Raw genomic sequence first — 22,879 nt, 5'->3', positions numbered from 1 at the left:
TGATTCTCCATTCAGCTCGGAGGCACCGCTTTGTAAATGACACAATCATTTCGGGGTACGGGAGGTGCTTTACATGTGGTAACATTATATCATTTCGGCTATAATGATCATAATTACTTATTTCTTTTAATCACAACCCACTTAACCACTTGAGTACAGAGGACTAGTTCAAGGAGTTTCATTTTCATTCAACATCTAATCTTTGTGTTTCCTGAAAGCCTCCTCCGAGCTTTGTTTACTATCTGCTTTGCTGGCCTGGACGTTTGATCTTGCATGGGTAGATTAGACAGGGTCAGATAATATACTGATTACTAGAATAAACCAGACTGGAGGAAGCTCACACTGGTTTTAGAAATCCCCCTTTTCTCCCAGCTTTGCAATATTTTTTTTTCAAAATAGGACCAAATAAACAAATAAAATTAAGAAAACTAGCAATCAGAATGTTTTTGAGCAATGATTAAGAAGAGGAAAGTGACGGGCATGATTTTCAGCCCTAACCAAAATACAGGGTTTGGTTAAGGCCCATTCATTCTGGTGGTATTATTCTACGACATAAATAATTTTATAATAGCCACCAGTATTTGTGTGAACTCTGAATGACCCTTCAATTCTTGAGACATACTAAAGACTTTGAGATGAATCCCAGGAAAGACAATTCGTTCCGATTTTCGTAAAAAGTGTTTTGGATGTAGTCATTTGAACTTACTCATCAAGGATCCGCTCGAACCTGACGTGAACTGCCTTTGTCAATTCGCGTCTTCATTGTGCCTAGGACTCCGTGAATGAATGAGAGTGGAATTGGTGGGCTAGGGAGATGGCTTGGCCATGAAAGGCTAGGTTCACAGCCAAACATGTAAGAGAATGATCGGTAGTGGTACCGCCAACACAGTTGCCTTGGGCTTCATAAAAGTTATGGGATAAGTTCGTATCTGGAGCTCTTGCAAAAATAATACATTAAAGGCTAATTCTTTAAAAAAAACAGCTATAAGAGTAATATCCATGGAATAAATCCCCAAACTTTAAAAATGATTACACAGCAGCGTGACTGTGTCTGGGTGGCAACGGGTCACCTCTGCCCATTGCTCATAAACACTGGACACTGAGTGGCTCTTCTCCTTCCTTCTGGATAAAGGTACAATGTGTTCCTTACACGGCAGAGTTGAGCGCTCTTGAAAATCTAGCCCAGAAGCAGCCAAATGGCAAGTTTTACAAAGAGGTGCAGACCAACCTAACGTGCCCCCCCACCACCCCCTGCTCCTCAGGAGCCCAAAGTCCTGGGACAAGGTTCATGGTAGGACCTTGAAACCGGAGTATACAGACTTGTTTCTCCATCTCTCTTGAAGTCGTGGTGATGTTAACTCAAGGATGTCTCGGCCAACCTTGATTGTCTTTGAGATTAAAGGAAAAAGGTAAACACAGCAAGGCCGACTGTGATCACTGGGGAAAATAAAGTCAACACACTAAGCCAAGCCAATTGAGGACTTTATAGAGAGTGAGTATAAATAGTTTAGATGGGGCAACAACAAATCCAGAAACGCACATTAGAATGTTTACTGCCGAATCTCGACAATTCCATTTGTATACACTGTTCACGTCTGTTTTTAATGATATCAAATTATCGATTGTTCATTTTTCTCATATTTATTTAAGCATCGACTATAGAATTTGCAATCTGATCTCTTTTTTTTTATCCTTCCAGTAGACTTTTATTTTTGCCAGGTTTGAGTCCTATTCTACTTTGATCTTTAGAGTATATAATTATTCTACTGTTTATTTATTTCTATGAGGATAGAAAAAAGAGTTGACCTAGGAGATCCCAATGTGGCAATTTGTAACAGAATCACATAGCTTATGTTTTGAAAGTCATGGTTTTGATTAAGAAGCAACCATTTAGTTCCCACTGTTTTATTAAAACAGACATTAGCAGATAATAGGAAACATATTTAACGACGTCGCCTGCATTTTGCTTAGGACATCAGTAAGTTAGCTGCAGACTTTCTTCTGTAGCTAACCCAAGCCATGGTGCATGCACACTGGAAACCAGGTGAGGGCAGGAAGCGGACGGCAGGGAGGACCGGGCCTCTCAGACTTCCGCCTTCTCAGGAGGAAGCCTAAGGGCCCAGTCTGCTGGGGCTGCTACCAACTTCCAGACTGGAACATTGTTACTTCTGTTCATCTAGAAAAGGGAAGGTCCCAAGCAGATCTTTGAAACCAAACCATGATCCTTCCGGGAGAAATGGATCAAGAGAGGGGCTCTCTGCCATATCTATCCTCGGCAAGAAGCCTTTATGGGTGGAGAAGAGCTGAGCCCAGAACTGCATCCTGAGGGTAGGAAGTTAACAAAATGAACTTCTCTGGTGTTTGTTTTTCTGTGCGGCGCCCGCCTTTATACCTGTCATGTGCTCTTTGTTTTTCCTCCCACTCCCTGGGCTGATGAATCAACACACTTGAACTGTGTGTGGCAGCTTGTATTTACTTCACACATACCATAACCTTCCTTTCTTCCTCCCACTGACATGCACGCAGATACACACACACACACACACACACACACACACACACTTCCCAACAGCGATGGCTAGCATCTTGAACAACCCGTGCACACAGAGTGCCTCCCGGCCCCTTTAGATGTGGAGCCTTGATCTACTGGATGAAATCAAGGCCTCGGTCTGCTTTTATTGGCACTTAAAAGATTTAGCTGTGCATTTACTAACTTGAAAAAAAATCAGAGTTTAAAGAATTGAATCGCTGAAAGAGCAGACAATGTGAGTGTTCACACACACACGCACGCGCACACACACACACACACACACACACCACTGTGGTGGCAACTGGGAAATCACAGTCTAGCATATAAAAGAATGCACTTGCTCTCTTCCTTTTCCGCCTAGCAGGTAAATGTGATCTAGCCAACGACCTTGAAGCTGAGCGATTCTTTTGATTTTTAGTCAAAGTCGACGTGTTCAAGCACCTTAACAATCCGATTTCAAAAGAAGAACTTGGAGGCGACAGTTGGAGGAAGGAAACCCTTCTGAACCACACAATGACACCTCAGAGTGAGGGCTTATTCAGCTTCTCCTACGCAGAAGTGAGTATTAGTATTTGAAGACAAACACCTGAACCAGAATCTAAAGGGCTCAAGGAATTTGAGACTATGCCGAAGAGAAACTGATCGTAATTCGGTTTGCAGTACACTTAACCTCTGGATAGCTCGACAGTTTTGCTTTCCTCTAAATTGCGTGTTTACCGTGGAACGCTCACCCTTTTTCTCGATCTGAACTGTACAGCTGCTGCAGCAAGAGCTCGCTTGCCCAAGGGCAATCTTGTAAACAAGCTCTCTGACACTCACTCGCCAGAAGTATTGCTTTGATGCTCCCCTGTCTCCCTCGAGGAAGCCTGCCAATAATAAAGCTCAATCCACCTTCACACCCACCCACCCACCTCGAAGGGGGCAGTGAGCCGCACCGAGACGGAGAACGCCTACACTACAGTCTGATGGGCAGTGTCACCGTTAGAGACTGGTGTGGCGCTCAGACATCAACACCAGTGTCACCAAAAGTAGCCCAAATATCAAAGACCAGTCACATTCACCTTCATTGGAACGAACGAAAAGATTTCTACATTAACATGCTTGCAAAGGTAAAATAACACTAATATATTTAAAAGGCCGGGCAGTCGAATTAGCATATTCATTATGCAAAAGAGCTGTGTTTTCAAGGCTACATATAATTTCTTATGTATTATGTCTAGTCTTACTACCATTATTACATCACAGCTATTAGTCATTTAGGATTGATTCTATATTAATATTCTCTTATTTAGTACTCACGGACTACTAAAGGACCTAGATACTTTCATTTCTGATGTTTAGATGAAGATGTTGAATCTCGCTGAGATTAAGTGATTTGACCAAGTTCATGGAGCTTGGCTAGTTAAAGGCCCAGATCTGAGTTCAAATATGCCAGACCACAGAAAACTTACCTTATCCCTCAGGGTTTGTCTCCAATAAACACACTGATACCCTATTTCTAATACAAGCTTTCCTGATGCTTTGGCAGTCTTTCTGCTGTTGATCAGGAATCAAACAGTCAGTGTTATGTAACTTGAAATAACACTCCTAAATACAATTCAAAGACTTTCGCCTTTACAGGCATCCCTGGTGAAAACCATGAAGTTGATAGATCACACTAAAACTTTTCCTTGTAGCCCGACTACCGTCTTACTTTGAAGGGTTGACTTTTATGACAGAGATGTTGTGAATCTTACCTTCATCAATACTTTTGTATGTCTGTATGTATACACACATACATGGGCATAGACGATAAACAACAGCTACAGTTAACATCCATGTCAAAAAAAAAACTAACAACTTATCGCCCCGAGGATCTACAAATCGGCTTTAAAAACAAGAAACGGAGATTACCTTTAATCTTCTTATACTTTTTATACCATCTCCCAAACTCTTGGCACTTGGTTGCTGACACATTGGCATAGTACGTGCTATTTACAATGGATGAGATCATACTCTGAAAAGAAGGGGGACACCGGTTAGTTTTCATAGACATGAATAGCCCTGTTGTTAAAGACACGAAGGGACACATCACAGCCTACTGGTCTCCTTTGTCTTTTAAACTTAAAGCCACAACTCCTCTGCGGACTAAATCATTTAATAACAACCGGGATGGCCTGAGCTCACTGTCCCTTAAGTACACTTGCATAACAGCGATGATTTCTAAAAAATAAAAATTAAAAAACAAGCCAAGCCTCCAGTGCCATCAAAGATGGAGGAAGCAGGATTAAATACAGAGGGAGGGACTTGCTGAGGCGGCTGAGCCAGAGCACAAGGTGACATCGGCCGCTCCAGCACCCTCCATCCAGATAATGCTTTTCAGATGTCTCTGCTCCTCTTCCAACTGCAACAAGCTCACACAGCCAAGAATCTGAGAACATCCGTGCTATGCACTGCAGAACAACGTTTAGGGAAATAAGTTAAATTAATATAATTTATAGAAACGTGTGATTATCACTTGTGTGAAAATTCACCAAATGAAAAACTTGACAGTGCTATTTTCGAGCCGGGGGAAACCGAACCTAACACGTCGGCTGTGTTTCAACCAAAAATGAGTCTATGCTAAAGCTTTCTGAGCGCCCACATTCGTGAGGGTTCCCGCTGTTCCTCCCCTCTCCCCTCGGAGTTGTTGGTCCCTGGGGTTAGAGGGAGCATGGCCTGACGCAGCATTGGGACTTTTCCATTTTAATTGCACATCTTGACTCGAATGTCCTATAGAGAGGCACCTCCTGGCGGTACGGTATGTCCGAGCCAACTTATACCTGAACCGTATGTCCATTTTATACAGATTTGATTTCTCGAAATGCTGTGTACCAGCAAATGAACACTCAAACGACCCTAATGACTTTCGTGAGGCTTGAGATCATGCCTTTAAAGTCTTGTCTTGTTTCCAAAATGTCATCCCCAGACAGGGAAGAGTTCAGGCCAGCTTAGAACCTCTGCTGACATTTCCGTTAGGTGGGGGACATAAAGAGGATGACAATGGTCTTAGCGGGAGGTTCAACTCCAGCGGACAGACCTTGTATTTAAAACGTCAGAATCGCTTCCCTGATGCAGAGGTGGAGGAAGGAGTCTCTAATCCAACCCACAGAAAGCTCGACACTGCAGAGGGCTAGCCTCCCCAAGTTGATCACTAAGGGAAGGTGGTACAGGGAGCTCCGTACTGAGACCGCAGCACTGAGGACACAAAAGCCCACCAGCACAAGCGTCTCCTAAGACTTGGAAGGCCTGGCCTGATCCCTCGAGACTCTGCCTCAGCAAGGCCTGCTTTGTAGCCAGATAGAGCTGTGCAGTACCGGCTACACTAGCTCCCTCTCTGGACTGAGATCCATTTGCTCTTCCTAGACAGCGGGACCTTGAGGAGAGTGACTAGCTGCCATCTCCACCCCACCCCCCTTTTCCTTCTTCTTCGTGTCTCACATAGTTCTGATGTGGGATATCTGAGTCATTGAAATCTAACACACAAGGGACCGGGATGAAATTCTGAAATGCCAAACTGAAATGTCATAATAATAGAACTTCTAACGTGAAAGCTACCTAATAAAAGCTGCCTGGCACCACCACACAAGGTGTGAACTCCTAAACATGGGCTTACGGTCTCTTTCTCTTGTAATGAACATTGTCTTCTGGGAAGGCACAGGACAGACAGTCGCAGGAGGAGTCAGAGTGGGACCACCTCTCACAAGCTAGTCTAGAAGGAGGCCAAGGGCTTTCTGGAGCTACCGTAACTCTTCCTGGCCCACAAGGAAAGGCTGCAGCCCACATCACTCTGAACCCCGATATTCCCTAGCTCCCCGACTCTCTAGCCTTCCTCTGGACCCTGCTCCAGCTACCCCACTTTGAGCCTCTGTGGGGAGGCAGGGAAGAGGTCTCCCCGCACTGGCTCCACCACCGGAACCAAAACTCATACAACTTCAAAAAGCAGGGGGCTGGGCATCTAACTCCGTCATGTTGTCTTCCCTAGATGATGTTGAATGCGTATCCCTGCTGCTACCAAACACAGGGTTGATTTCAATTCTGAACAAAGCAAAGGAATTGGGAAGCAAGAAATAGACCCTCCCTGGCTAACGGGATTTTTAAACAGCAGAGTCACTTCACTGAGTTTGCGGTACGATTATTACTATGAACTCTCTGCCTAGGATACACTCAGTACTTCTACAGGTAAGCTGTTACACACGTGAGACCTTAAAAACACGGGTGGGTACACCACGAGGGATTATCCCACTTCCCACAAGAGACAATCGTACTCTCATGGTTTGAGTCTGAATCAGGGGACCCTGATGAAAAGCCTGAGCAGGTAGTGCAGGGTTATCCCTACTGCTGGCGTACACCCCCCCCCCCCCCCGTATTCTAGGAATTCCGCACTCAGCTAGTGAGGCGCAAAGCAATAGCATCTTAAACCAGGTGAGACAGTGAAGGCAGAATGGGATGAGTATTGATGAAACTCTTTTCCACCTCCCCACAACTGTACACAACTCTCCTTACTGCCCTCCAGGCTGTGTGTGGTTTCGCACTTCATGGTTTCGCACTTTATGATCTCTTCTGCTTTCTACTCCGTCCAGAATGACCCACACAGCTGGAGTCTCCGGACCCCATCCCCCCCAGTATCTTTTTGGCAAATGGGGAAGAGCTCCTCAACCTCTTCAACCTGGGATGCAAGCAACACTGGAATAACCATGTTACTGCGAAGCAGCGTGGATGAAAATAACCTGGGAGATGTGTGTATTGATATTCTAACACTGAAAATGAACTGTCTTCTTGGGACTGGTATTAAAATGGCTCTGCTTTTACAGAACGTTCCTGATTGTCTCGGGTTATGAGCGAGGTGAGATGATGAGGGTGCCTTCATAACAGATGCCGGAAGCAGCCCCCACGCCTAGTCTACTTCTACATAGCCTGAGGCTGTGCACGCAGCCTATGGCTTATAAACTACGTACACAGCGATGGTAGGTACACCTATTTTATGAATAGCACTATGTATTTCACAAATCAGAAGGCTGAAAATACCTTTCCAGCTCAGAAACACTTGAAAACTCTATGATGAATGTGAATTTTTAAACATAAAGATTCATGTGTGCTATTTTGTAGTCCAACTTAGCACTACACATGGTTTGCTACTTGTACTTGAAAGTATTTTTTTTTAATGAGAGAGAGAGAGATGCACACTAGGAACATTGGGCTTACAGGTGTCTGTTATCATGCCTGGTTTTACGTGGGTTTGGGGGGAATGGACCCCACACTTGTATGGCAAGTACTTTTATACACCGAAATATTTTCCCAGCACTGAATCTTTTCCATAAAATAAGTTAGTATTTGCTGGGCATGGTAGCACACACCTTTAATCCCAGTGGAGTTCGAGGCCAGCCTGGTCTGCGTAGCCAGTTCCAGGAGAACCAGGGATACACAGTGAGACCTTGTCTCAAAAAAATTAAGAATAAATAAATAAGGTATTTGGAGAATCGAAATATATTGGAATTGTTCTAGCTCCTCCAAACCAACTAGCTGATTTGAAATTATTCTAATCCAAGTGCAAGAGAACTGGACATAGTCAACGTAGTGACGCGCTGTGGAAGGGTGCTTTGCTCCGCGAGAGACAGCACAGACAGCAGTGGTCCCAGAAGACTATAACGGAGCAGAAAACATCTACCTCCCAGAGCCATACTTCTGTAAGTAAACACGCCATTCCTGTGTGTTTGCAGTCACACTGGGGCAGATAAACCTACTATACTGCCAGTCCTATAAAAATATAGCACAAGCTACTCTATATTAATATGCAGTGTTTGGCAATGATCACAAACAAGTCTGGTACTGGTTTATGCAAATACTATACAGTCCTCCTCTTCCTGTTTTAGAGTGTGCCCTCTTGATACAGAAATTTGCTGGAAGCTGTACCCCACACTACAACTGCAGGGCCTTTACGCCCTGCTCACGTCCAGCATCCCTTGATTGCATCCGAAGGCCACACTGAGTGGCTGACCGCCCCGCCTAGATTTTTGTGAGCACATTCCCTCCACATGACAATGAAATCATCAGAAGGCTCTTTTCTCAAGATGAATCTCCATCGTTAAGGGACGCATGGCCAGCTATACTTATTTTAGCTAGATTGCCATGGCTAAAAATAAGTTTGCTTTTAGGTACCTGGGATAAATTTTCAATATGCTTGTTTTTATTTTATTTTTTTTAACTAGCCCAGGCGACAGATATCACACCTACTTATAAGTATGGATTAATTTCCAAACTGAGGGCTTAGAGACTCAAAAAGAGAATGCTCACTGGCCAGAGTTAGGAGTCCTGGGAAGTGCCACAAAGAAACTCCCCTGCGAAATCTCCTGCTTGCACTCACGGCCCCCCAGCTCCCACCCCCACACTCTTTGATTTTAAATTACATTTGTATTTCTTTATTCAGCTTGTGTGGAGGTGCATGCATAAGTGAGCACATGGAGGTGAGAGGACCACTTCCGGGGTCCAGGTCTTCCCTCCTGTCATGTGGGCCTTCAGGCTTGGCAGTAGGCACCTTTACCTGCTGCACGCTCCCACTGGTCCTTGTGGTTTTAAGCATTAGTGGAGGTCCGTGTGGTAGGACGCATGTGGAATCCCAGCACAGGAAATGGGGATATTAAGAAGTAAAGGCTACTTCACTTATATTTGAGGATAGCCTGAGCTACCTTAATTTTGTGTATGGACATGGGTATAGCGGTACATGCCCGCAGTCCCAGCGGCATTAGAACTCAGAGGCAGGAGGACTCTATAAGTTCAAGGCTAGCCTGATCTGTATATAGCAAATCCCACACCAGTCAAAGCAAGGCTATGAAGTGAGACCCTGGCTCTCAAACATAACGGACGGAGAAGTGGTGGCTGCTAGTCCCTCATGAGTGAGTCAAGGAATTTAGAACTCCAGAAAGGGGAGAGATCTAGAGTCATCCTAAACGTTCATAGACGTGGGCATGGGACACCCCCTCTCTAATCCCGGGACTCAAGAGGGAAGTTGGGATTATCACTACATATCCCAGGGCAGCACAGAGAGAGCGTGTCTCAAAACAGAAGCAAACCAACAACGGGAAACAAGAAGAGATTAACACCTGCACTCAGGTCACTATTTGTACGACACATTCGGAAAGACAGGGCCCTCAGTGCCCGCCTTTCTCCCAGACTGAAAGATGAAACGATCAGACGGCCTTCACCGTGCTCCTACTGGCGGGGTGGGGTTGATTGGTGGGAATAGCAATGTGATCCTTAGAGCTGCTGAGGTGGAGATACATAATGTATCTGCTAGGAGAGAACATCTAAAACCCAGTGAACGGCAGCCGTTCTACTAGTAATATCCTCCGTGGGAAGAGGATGATGTCCCCTGTTTCCCTAGGTTCTCTGCAAGGGCACGAGGGAGGCAGTGAGTGACCTGCCTTCTCTTTGTTCTCTCTTCCCCTTTAAGCTGTTCTGTGGTGCTCTAGGAAGCACACTAAACACAAGATTATCATGGAATTTTGAGCATACTAAAGGGAAAGGATGATTTGGGAGGCATTCTCTTGTCCTATAAAATTCATCCAGCATCATTGAGTGGCCTTCTACCGTCTTCCCCAGCTACACTTGTGTTGGGATGGAGACTACGCAAATCTATAGACAGAAAGGAGAAGTTACCAGTGCCCAGTGAGAAGGAAGAATGGGGAATTATTGCTCAGAGGTTACAGACGCTGTCTGGAGTGACAAATGCTATAGAGACAGGGGTGACGGCCACACAACATTGAGACTGCACTCAATACTGTTCACCTACAGATTTAAAAGAGTTGAGAGACTAACTAACCTTCCTTCAGATATTTTAACACACACGCATGCACGCAGCCAAACTTCCATCAAGACACTGTGGACCAGTGGAAGGTGTGTGGCTTTGAAGATGATGTGTCTTCCCTTCTGACTTTCGGGTAACAAGGCTAGGTCTGTACCATCAGCCCTCTTGGCCGTCATCAGACCAAAAAGTAGAACAAAAATCAGCTCTACTGATTTAAATAAACCAAACTCTCAAGATCCGAGGTTTCGTAGTCAAAAACTAAGAGTAAATAAGATGGCGGAAGCTGTATGTGGAACACATTCTGCTTTGTAGGGACAGTCTATCTGACTGGCTAGATTCGGGATGAGGAAGAGGCTACCCCGATTTAAGCCTGCTTAGAGAGGTGAAATCAAACTTAAATACCCAGACACACAACGACAACCTGTACTTCCCCAGCAGCCTCGCCAGACAGACTAGCTAAATCATGACTTCCTTTAAATACACAGGCTGCAACCGTTGCCTTTTTTACAGATTTCTCCACTCCTCTTTTCTGTCTTCAGGGTTTCTTTTGTAAATTATAGGCCACTGGGATGTTCGAGAAAACATATGCCAGCCACCGGAGCCTTTATATAACATACAGGTTCCAGCAGGAAGACTAAATATGGCTTAGCTTTGGTTCCTTGGAGCACTTCAGCCTCTTACTTTCATGGTTCTTTTAGGGTATGATCATGGAAAAAAAAGGGGGGAGGGGGGATTGCCCTTGTTTGGAGTGATACATTTCTGTGTGGTAACTATTTAAAAACAAAGCCAGAACTACCCTCTACAAATGTCTCTACCGTAAAGATCAACCTCTAACTACCAACAGGGCAAAGGATGCCCCAATCACCCCAAGACATAAAGGTTGGGCATAGCGACCCACCCAGCAGCGGGAGTAAAGAGACTGCGGGAATGTCGACTATGGAACTGAGGTCCGGTATGAGGCCTCAGTCTGCCACTTAACCAGTAGAAGTGGTTTCCACATGAAACTCAAGGGACTCCCCGTGTCACGATGTCCGCGCTACGCCGTGTGTCGGTGTTCCCATACACTCTCACTGATCTACAGTCATTGGGAAGCCACCCCCGAGACGATGACTTTTACCCTCTCCATAAGCCCCGGAAACGCAGTGTGACTGCAGAGACGGCGCATAGAAGATGCCCCTGGAGGAGACACTGACCTGGGAGAGAGGGCATTCTTTGGCTAATGTGCTCTGGTTCATCTCTTTGAGCAGTTCCTTTAAGGCATTGCGGACTGTGGCATGGTTCCACTGCTCCGCAGGCAAGTCTTCCAACTTCGAACAACTGCAAAACAGGGCAAGAGTGAGCAGCAGGTGACCCTCCGCCAGGGTCCTGGCTGCAGGGGACACACGGGTCCCCTGCCAGTGCCACAGTAGGACATTTAGGAGGCTGCCGAGAGAAGGAAGGGGAGCACACGTCCCTTCTGTGGTCTTCCTTCTGCAGACTTCAGTAGACCCCAGCGGGGAACCCCACATCCTAACAGCCCATGGAATCTGCCACTGTGCTGTTTCTAAACATCAGCTCTTTAGAAGCCATGGTGAAATGACATAGGGACAGCTTTCCCAGCACAGATTCATTATGGGTCTTCCTAAGGTTAAATGCCAGCACACTCCCACCAAAGCCAAAGCACAAAGGCTCACCTTCCCCAGAAAAATTCAGAGCGGCTACTTTCCCAGTCAAAATAATAATAATAATAATAATAATAATAATAATAATAATAATAAATTATTATATATTACTATAATATATAACATAATATAAATATTATTATATAAAATAATAAAATTATTATTATTATAAACTTTTAGAAAAGACTCTATAGAGTTGCTAGTAAAGAATAGAGGTGATGTGTCCCTGCTAAAGCAAAAATGCACCTTTAAAAATCTTACACTGAAGGACCCCATTGCTTAAGGCACAACTCGCAGGCACTTAGGAGGGAAAGGGCACAGAGAGCCCCTAGACGCTGGGAGGTGCACGGCGTTCTGGATCCCACTACAGATCATGGGCTTCCTTTCACTGAGTGGCCATCCCAAAGAGAGACCTCTAAGGCCGTGGAAGAAGAAAACTCTCAGCCAGCAGAGGGATTGGATGTTTCAACACTTGTTCTGCTGTTGGCTTCTGAGAAAGCCCGGAGAAGCCACGAGAAGAGGGGCTGTGTGGAGCCCTCTTTACCCTGCCCTAAAGACTTTCAATGATTGATCAAGCTGCCCCTGGGTGACCAGTTCAGTGCCTCTGAAGATGGCATAAACCAGTTGGAATGTGGACTATAAAGATGCCCAGGGCGGCAACCCCTGCTCATTGCCCTCCTCCATTCACCCGCTGTCTGGAAATGAAGGGAGACAAGCTGGTCTCCACAGTGAATCTGAGATCCACGCAGGGGCTCTGCGAGGAAGCAGACAGATGCTCGCTCCGACATACACACCTTTGTAATTGGATCTTCAACGTCACGACGTGATAGACGTCTTGAAGCATGTCGGCCACGGTTGCGTCAGGGGCGTCTGTCACATAACTGAGTGGGAGGGGGTTCCACCGCCCCAGCTTGATTATTCCTGCACAGGGAAGAGAAACACAATAAACATATATCCGCGATGTGTTAAACCCTTCCACAGCGAGTTCAATGTCAAGAAGGCCGTCCAATGGTCACCACCGGACGCCCACTCTGAGAATCTACAGGCAATGAGGCATTCTTTTCTCGCTCCAACTGAGTTAGGGAACTACGTGGGGGAGATAGGGCATGGGAAAGATGAGGGTTAGCCATAGACAATTGATTCTTCTATGTTTCTCTGTGCCTTGAATTGCTTAGAAAACCATACGGATATTTCCTTTCTCCAAAGTCTTGTTTCACAGTCTAACTTAAGACTGACGCTAAAGATACATGATTAAATATTTAAGATGGCTGATTTCATAGACAAAAAAAAAATTAAAAGAAAAAAGCAGGCTTCACCTAAATATAAGACTTGGTTTTGAATTGAACAAGAAAACTGCTGTGTAGTCTCCACACTCCGTCACTGAGTGTGGTGTGACTCCCAGGGGCACACAGCACTGGCAGGCCCGGGAAGAGCCTCACCTTGCCTTCTGGTCCAAGTATTGCAGCTCAGAATAGCAAAGATGCCTTCAGCTGCCTCTTGGTTTTTATGCCTGGGTTCTTTTTAGAATGACAATGGCACCTTTCCCCTGTGGGTTTCCTGCTGTTGGTGGTAAGCCCAGGTGATAGACAGAACAAAGCTATCCTGGGCTATCTAGGGCTTCAGAGAGAGGTAATCCCTATTGCTGGAAGATTCATGGGTGCCCGGACAGCCCTGGGAAATGCTGGCTTATACACCATATGGGCAGACGGGCCCCTCTGGTCTGGAGCGCGGGGCACCGAGAAACTTGATGAGGAAAAATAGAGACACTCATTTCACAAATGACATAGGGTAACAAAATTTTTATTTCCATGCTATGAAAATGCTGATGGTCCCCAAGGGATGTCAGAAATTGTCACATATAAAAATGTTATGTTTTAGAGATAGTAGAAAAACAGTGTTTTTATTTTTCCTTTTGACGACACAGGTGAGTCCAACTACATTGTTCCTTTAAAATACATATATATCCTTTTTATCATTGAAGAGAGAACACCTGTACCGCCAAAGGTACTGTTAAGAGATTCTCAAAATGACTCTGGAGCTGAGAGACAAAACTCTAAGGGTCGGAAATGACCTTCCTGGTGTCCAAGACAGAAAGAAATGAACGCGCAATGCCTGACATAATGCTTGAAAACAGGGAGGAAGCAGAACAAAAATATTAAAATGATACACTGTTTCAGTATTAAGACTTAACAATCTGCTCCTGAATATGCTACAGTATAAATAGTGCCTGGACCCGGCCCCAGCTAGGCAGCGCGGCTCTCATTCATGGTGCCTTATGTCTCCAGTTCTGGCTCCTGGAGCCCTCCTTCCCCTGCCAAGAAAAGCTGTTTTTCATGGGGGATAGCTTCCTTAACATCTCCTCCCGTGACAATGAAAAGTGCATGCACAGCACGCAGCACAGAGGAGACATGAAATGAGCATCCTCGGCCTGCTGGACAGCCGCCCCAGAGGGCGGATCTGCCTCCGTCCTCCGACCGCCACCTTTCTAAGAACACCGTTGTGTGATTTTCACTTCCTTTAAAAAAGTCGTTATGACGATCACCCACAGGTTAAACATAAAGCGATCATACCCTAAAGGTGAATTGTTTTAATTACAAGAGAACAGAGGAGAAAACGGATGTCAGCTGTGTTCTGGGATGGGCACAGAGAAGGATCTGCCAGTCATTTTAGTTACTATGACTGGGAAGGTCACCTGAAGAAAACGAACCCTGCAAACTTCCCAGCACGGTTCTCCGGGACATGCATCCTGCCGTGTATGTGACGGTGGTTCATTCCTTTTTATTTTTAAGGAGGATTCCACAGAGCAGCCAGACGCAACCAAATATAGCTGCGTGACTTCATTTATATAAAGCCCAAGCGAAGCCAGACTCATCTATGGGAACAGAAGAGAGACTGAGCGGAGCAGGCAAGAGAATTCACTGGGAAGGGTTTGATTATCTGGGCTAGTGGCTGCATGAGTCTCGATTTGTCAAAATGCATCAAACCAGCCTCTTCACATGAATATTTTTATTGTATGTAAATGATGCTTGCAGGGCAGAGTAGCAAATGGCTGTAATCGCAGTTTAAGTTCAAAATCACCCTAGGCTATCCAGTAATTTCGAGGCTAGCCTAAGCTATATGGAAAGACTTTGTCACATCAAAGGAGGGCCATCTCAGTCAGGAAAATGCCTGCTGGGTAAGCCTGGGAACTGAGTTCAGATCCTCAGCACTCACACAAAGGCTGAGGATGGTGGTGTATAGCTGCAACCTAGAGCAAGGACAGGAGACTGGCCAATCTCTGAAACTGCTGGCCGGCCAGTTCAGCTGGTCAGTGAGACTCACTGCAGACTCAGTGAGAGCCCCTGCCTCAGAAAATAAGGTGAGTGATGAAGGAAGACACACGATGTCTAATTGTGGCCTACAAATGGGCTCACACATGTGAGCAGATGCGCACACGCTTGCACACACATCGGACACACATGTGCATGACACGCATATACACATACAAACACACACACATACATACATACAAAAGCTGGGTATAGAAGCACACGCCTATAACCCCCAAAAGATAAAGAAATATCTAAAGTCCAAAGGTAGCTGGGCTTCATAGTGAGACTCTTGTTTCAAAACACCAAAACACAAAAGGTTCTCCAGTATGTAAAAAATAGATCATATTCAACTTCCCTTCGGGGGGAGGGGTGTTCAGGAAGAAATAGACTGAAGACAGATCTCTCCGCGGAGGTGAACTCCCTCCCCACCTTGATAAGCCAGAAGGAGACTTGTCTGGGCTGGAACCAGACACTCAGTTGCTTCACACCAATGGATACCGCCACAGAGAGGCCACAGAGAGCATCTGTTCCAAGCTGGTTTCTACAGCTTCAAGGGAACGGAGGGTATGCACTGTTCTCTAGGGCAAGGGGGGGCAGGGCACGATTTTCCTTTTCTATACATCTAGAGGCTACAGCATCTCCTCAACTGTCCCCCTGGGGCAGAAGAGCTAGAGTCTCTCTCTTCGGTGTGCCTTCCCTCCAGCGAGGGCGAGTGAGTGCACTAACCACTCTGGAAAACACCGTTTGGAACGGTCTCCTTCCCTGATTAAAACAAATGACAAAAATATTACTTAGAATAGTAGTCAAATGTTAATTGAAGAAATCAAACTGGGAAGCAGCACCCCAGCAACTGTGAGCGAGCACGGGCTTCCAGGGAGATCGCTGCTGATTGGCCCTGGCTTCCACTGGCTTCTAACCATGTGACTCTAGCAATTACTTCATTTCTCCATGCCTCAAGCCGCTCATCTGTAAAATGGGATGAAAAAGTACTTCCTGTAAAGTGCATGCAATGCCCTTAGGACAGAGCTTCCCGAGGGAAGGCTGGAGAGAAGCAGACACACTTTGGACGGCTCTGAACGCCTGCCTCAGTTCCTCCAGAACAGGCTGGTGATTGGCAGCAAGTTGAGAGTCACTCTGTACCGACTGAGATTTGGGGCCAGTTGTTTAGTTTCTCCACATGCCAGCTTTCCTGTCTACAAAGTGGGGATGATGACCACGCCTACCTTCTGCACTGCTATGAGGCTTTCAATACACAGGGATTACCACGCCATAACAAATGCTCAAGGGGGGGGGGGTCTGTGCACATTTCTGAGTGAGGACATAAGAGATAAGAGCTCCTAAGCAATGCGATCGGAGATGAATGTCTCCTGGAGGAGGAGGAGGAGGAGGAGGAGGAGGAGGAGGAGGAGGAGGAGGAGGAGGAGGAGGAGGAGGAGGAGGAGGCTGGATGAGAAGAGAAAATCAGTCCACAGGAGTAAAGAATTTATGAACCAGGTGGGATTAACTACAACTAGCAATGTCATTCCGGCCTTTGGGGTAGGGTCACCAAATCCTGCAGGGGAGACAAGACAAGGAAACTGACCTAGGCCCCCTAGAGACAGTTTCTGATTCAGAGTATTAGGGAAATCTCAATAATCCGAGCAGAATCACTGGAATACAGATGTTGCCTGTAACACTTCAGTCGAAGCTTCCTAACTCCAGAGTGTGAACGGAGAAAAATGCTGGTCTGGTTATTCTGACACACAGGCGGGCGTGTGTGCATGTCCAGTCCGGCACTGGGTGGATCTTTAGTACCCGGAGACCCCTTTTCCTGTTCTGAACGGGCCTCACACTCTAACTCTACCTAGAGCGCTGATCTCCTGTAGCTGCTTCTAGAATCTTGTAAGTACTCAGCCTCTAATCTAGGACTAAGCAGCCATCCGACAGGGTCTTTGTTAGGCACAGCCACATGAGAGAACCCATGCGTGGCTTCTGAGTTTCTTCACAATATTCTTTTATAGTACTTTACAAGTGCAAGTTTTCTTATTTGTTTTGATTTGGTTTTTTTGTCTGTTTCTTTGTCCATTTTCGAGCCAGGGTCTGACTACAATATACCCCAGGTTTGCTCAAACTCATGATCCTCCTGCCTCGGCCTCACGAGTACAGGGATTGGAGATGTGAGCTACCCCACACAACACCAGGTGCTTTTTAGAACCATCTGTTCATCTTCAGAGAGTTATTGTTAAAAGTGGTTTTAAAAATCAGTGGGGACCAGCCAGGACTAAAAACCGGGCTTCATCAGACCGCTAGACCTTCCTACTCAGCCCCGCTGCTCTGAGCACGAGCCCCAATGCCAATTCCCCGTGCCAGGACAAGGCCCTTGGGCAGGGCTATGTTCACTCGCCATCATATGTCAATTGGGGCATTGACGTTTATTCTGAAAACAGGTAATAAATGAAACCAATGTGCAAATGGAAGGCAGAAGAGTCGGCTACACCTGGGAGGTCTCTGGGGAAAGCGGTCCCCAACAGTGTCCCCCAAGTCACCCCACTATTTCCAAGAAAAGCAACATCTGTGAACATCTGGAGCACCCTGTGTCCAAGACTACCGCAGATGCAGCTCCAAGGTCTCTGAATCACAAATTAGGGGCCTTTCTCTTGGAGCTGAAATTCATAGGAATGTTAACACGATTGAGTCGGGCACAATATAAATAAAACTGTTTGTATCCAGACAAATCTGTTCACTCTGAAATACAGAATGCCAATCCACTCTCTGTATAATGCATTCAGACCAAATAACAAAATGCAATTGTAGGTAAATGTCCCATTAGTGACATAAAATTAAGTTGGGAATGGAAGCAATTTTTGTCTAAAATTAAAAAGATACAACAATGGAAACCACTTGTTCGGTCTCCCAATGTAATATCCTTTCAGAGTCAAAGGGTTGACGTTTAACAGGGGGAGCCATCAACAGCGCTGGTGCTGGGGTCTTCAGTATCTTACCTGTTTTTAGTCTAAGAGAAACCACATACTCTGCTAAGTCAGAGCACAATTCCTGTCTTTCAAATGATCAACCTTTAATATATAAAAATCAGAGGGGGGGGGATACCGCCAACTATAACTGAACAGCACAGAACGGAAGATTTGAGGAAGCCATTAAGATGGTGATATAGAGTATGACCAAGGGAAGCTCACACGAGCTGGCATGCGGTCCTGGTCATCCATGAAGGGAAAGTTTCTCAGGTGTCTCTATGATTCACGAATATGCGAACACAAGCCAAAGCATCCTGTATGGAGTTCAACACACAACTACGTACAACTACGTCCCAAATCAGAGAGGATGATACTTCTGCTCCTGTGCCTCCAAAGCAAGAACCATCGCATGCATGAAGGTTTGGGTCAAGTCATCTGTGAGTACACGGAAGTTCTCACAGCCCACAGTGATGTGGAGGGATCTAGGAGACAGACGCATGCAGCTGAGCAAGTCAGCAACAGCATTGTCGCGATTCCGCTCTATGGACAACTTTTTTTATTCCAGGTACGCCCTGACGCTAATTCTAAAACCAAACTGGGAACTCAACCTGAGGGGAAGAAATGAGACCTTAGCTTTAATATCCAAAGGCTGGAGTTTATATATCTCATAACTCCCTGGAAAAGATCTCAGCAAGAGTGTCAATAAAAACTCCAGTCTCAGAATAACTAAGCCTTGGGGGCTTCTGCTTCTCGGTATTATTTCCACAAGACACCAACTGCTGATGAGACCCTTGTACAAACGGAACTGGTGGCATTGATTGCATCTGCTTACCCTCCTCTGAGCGACTGTGTCCCCACGCTCCAGCATATAATTTTCTCTTGTTGGGCTGTGCTTTGCTAAAGAAACTAAAAGCTGTCTGTCCTATATAAGAACATAGAGTTATTTATCCATAGATCAATTCACAGGAAATCGCCACCCAGCAGTACGTATTAATTCAGCCTGTGCTTCTAACCTGTGGCCCGACTGGGGTGTATCATCAGACTGCGGCAGGGAATTGTAGTCATCTATTGCAGTTAAATCGCTGAACCTGTGGTGGGACCCGGTGATGACAGAGAAAGAGAAGGCAAACAGGAAGCAGAAATGCCTTTCTTCTTCACTCACAGCTTAGCAGAACCCCAACATTAACTTACTGGAGCAGTCAACACCTTCCACTTTTAACTTTGAGGCGCTACACATCCCAACCGCTTTGCGTTCAAAGGAAAGGACATGGAAATGAAATAGCGTTCTCCAGGCATTCTGCTTTATTCTGCTGCCTTTGAAAGGCGCACAAATTAATGAAGCCTCTCCACACACTGGCCTGGGAGCCTGTAGTATACTCAGTCCTGTATTTATAACAGCACATAAACAAACGCCAAACAAAAACAAACAACTCCGCCACTCAGGATAAATGTTGAGGCTCTATAGTTATACACATACACATATACATGTATACATACATATATGCACACACATACGTATACACATACATATATGTACACACACACATATACATTTATCTAGAAATCAACAGGGCACAATGCACACATACACATGTGTTTACATGAGTGCACACACATGATTTCCATCCCCCACACATGTTTGATCCACTTGCAACAGTCTGACTATTACTTGCCAAAGTTTGAATTTAGAAGGATGTTAACCTAGGGGCTAGGGAGATGGCTCAGCCACTAAAAGCAGGGGCTACTCTTGCAGAAGGAACTGGGTTCAATTCCCTACATCTACATGGTGGCTCACAACCATCTGTAACTCCAGTTACAGGTGACCCCATGTCCTCTTCTAGGCTCTGTGGGCAACAGGCACACATGTAGTGCACACAGATATATATACAGGCAAACCACCCACAGATATAAAATAATAATTTTGAAAGCAGCTAACTGATTTTTAAATCATACTAAGGAAAATTACAAGGAAGATTATTGTTATTTAAAAACCAAAATTAACTTTAGAGCAGTTTCTATAAGTAATAAACAGCATTTCTCAACTTTTTAGAAATAGCCAGCCCCCTTACAGTTTAAGGACATTCTACACACAGATACACACAAACACACATACACACACACACACACAGAAGCACGCACGTACGGATACAGTAGCATTTGGTGTCCTGTAATTCTATACATGTTTTAACATTGTGCTACATAGAGATTCTGTCCCGTGTAATAGACGCTGCCTCACATTTGGGAACTGTTACGTTACAGCTCTGATTTTTATTAGGTTATTTAATATAAGCACTAAGTAACTAGGCTAAATTAATAAAGGCCCTGTCACAGAGTGAAAGAGAGAGGGGAGGGGAAAAAAACAGGGCGAACAAAATTATTCCACAAATTAAATAAAACTTTCTGAAGTTGGCATTTTATAAACCTTTATTTAATTTTGAAAATTCCAATTCTCCTGAAAAACAGCCAAAATATCGGCCAAGCTATAAAAAAAAATATGGTTGGCATTTAGTTATTTATTTCCTAAGAGCACTGTTTGGAGCCGTCACATGGAAGAACAGCGCCACGGGAGAAGTGTCACAGGGACTTATTCGGGGTCACTTCGAGCGCTGGTTAGGAACTTCTCATCTGTGATAGATTTTCTTATTATTGTTTCTAGCTTTGACAATTGTCTGAGAGAATTTCAAATTAAAGGACTAATTTTGGCAGGTAACACAAACACTCTTATTCTGGTCTCCCGTTCATTCCTCCCCTTCCTTTCCTCCTCTCCTTCCTCCTTTCCACTTAGAAATACATTGGAATAAAGGTTTTCCCCCATCCCAACCTTGCTCCAACACCCCCAATAATCCAAGGCACAGGGAATGCACACTCTGTTAGACTTGTCGCGCTTCTCAGAACATACTTAGCTAGTGTTCCTGCATACTCTGGAACAAGAAATACCCACTGAAGAGCTAAAAGGACTGCCACATTCCACATCTTAACTAATTACCCATAATCTTTTCAGAGGGGAGCTAAGGGGCTTTAGTAGAGTTTCCTGAGGGTCTGGCATTGCAGGTACTCCACTACCTGGCTCCTCAGACTTGGGAAATTTTATCGATCTCGTGCTTCCAATTACATAATCCAGAATAATCTTCAGGCATACTCTGTTTCCCGCAATCTCAGTCTACATAATGCCTTATCTTAAGGATGTTATTATGATGGCGTGTAAACTATCAAAGGAAAGGGGGCCACAGGAAGGCAAGAAGTACCTTCCTATTATGCGCCTTTTGGAATTCTACAATAGCCCTGGCTGTCCAGGAGCTCGCTATGTAGACCGCACTGGCCTCGAACTCACAGAGATCCTCCTGCCTCTGCCTCCTAAGTGCTGGGATTAAAGGTGTGCTCCGTCATATCTGGCTACGTTGCACACTTTTATCCATGTTCCAACTCGACAGACCGCACAGTCACTCACTAAGTAGTAAGAGATGTGAGCGCAAACAAGGACGACATCGGCGAAACTAACGGACGCGTTTGACGCGGAGAGTGTTAGCTTTCGTTCCCTTCGGGATATTCTAAAGGCTTTCCACTCTCTGTGTTCCTGTATATGTACACGAGATGCATATCGTGTATCCCATTAAGTCTTATAATGCCCATGATTCACAGGTCTCAGATACTTCACACTTAAGAGATGTCCGGACAGCTCCTTCATCTGCATTTTTTTGGAAATGTCATATTCAGATACTGTGAAACGAAATCTGAAATATGCCACCATCATTTTAATGGCTATGGGAGAAGCCAAGGGACCAGTACATTAAGAGGTAACTCTCTCGGCAGACAAATGCTTCTTGCACTGGATCAAAGGCAGACTTACAGTCATAACACACATGGCGATGAATAATGAGAGCAGCTTATATGAGCCCCATAGAATATTCAGGCATGTCAGAAATATGTCACAGGAATGAAAGGGCAATTGGAGAAGGAGAAACTGAGATATCGGTCCTGGTTGTACATATGATTAGACGTGGCATTCAAGCCGAATACCCTGTGAGGATCCGGGAGGAAGGAGAGGGGCAGAAACTAACTCTTCTTTTCCCATTCCAAGGATGCTGCTAGGAAGGCTGGTCTCATTAAACACGTATGAACTCCGTTGTAACCCCAGATCAATCGTGAGCCTCGTTCTGGCTTATGAAACCCAAGCCCTATGGAGAGGATCCTAAGAGAGGCTGTTAAGAAGCCAGGCTTGAGAATCATTGCTTAGGGTCCCCAACGTAAAACAAAAACAAAACAAACGAAAAACCACCATGGCCAGAAGACGAAGATCCATCCACAGAGTCTCGTTCTTAATTCACCAGCAAATCTGCTTGCTCTGGTCGGCTAAGACAAAACAAGGAAGCAAGTGGGCGGGGTTCACTGTCACTATGTCTTTCTCCTCCTGAACTTGGCCTTGGCACGAATTGAATAAGCAATATGGGAGGTTAAGAATGGTTTTGTATACACGAATAAACAGGGTTATGCCAATTTAACTTGTCTTAATAACCCTAGCCCTCCAACCACGAGGATGCCTGCAATAGGATGGATTTCATGCCAACAGCGCCGTTCCGCTGAGAGGCAGCAGGAGGGGAGTCAGA

At 45.3% G+C, this 22,879-nt stretch overlaps 1 protein-coding gene across 8 annotated transcripts in view; it reads right to left on the bottom strand.

The window, feature by feature from the left end:
• Satb2 (SATB homeobox 2) overlaps positions 1-22,879 on the bottom strand; it is a 176,212-nt gene that overhangs the window by 85,899 nt on the left and 67,434 nt on the right. For all 8 annotated transcript variants that reach the window (XR_012908804.1, XM_075955937.1, XM_075955934.1 and 5 more), the window contains 3 exons: positions 12,808-12,934; positions 11,546-11,669; positions 4,424-4,526 (listed from right to left, as the gene is read on the bottom strand). Coding sequence is in view for 7 of the 8 variants with exons in the window: in XM_075955937.1 (XP_075812052.1) it covers positions 4,424-4,526; positions 11,546-11,669; positions 12,808-12,934 (354 nt within the window). In the remaining variant the exon portion in view is untranslated. The remainder of the gene's footprint in view (positions 1-4,423; positions 4,527-11,545; positions 11,670-12,807; positions 12,935-22,879) is intronic.

The sequence above is a fragment of the Microtus pennsylvanicus genome, chromosome 22, assembly GCF_037038515.1.
Source record: "Microtus pennsylvanicus isolate mMicPen1 chromosome 22, mMicPen1.hap1, whole genome shotgun sequence".
In the NCBI taxonomy this organism is placed as follows: Eukaryota; Metazoa; Chordata; class Mammalia; order Rodentia; family Cricetidae; genus Microtus; species Microtus pennsylvanicus.
Note: the sequence above shows the minus strand (reverse complement) of the source record. Positions and strands in the feature narration are given on the sequence as shown.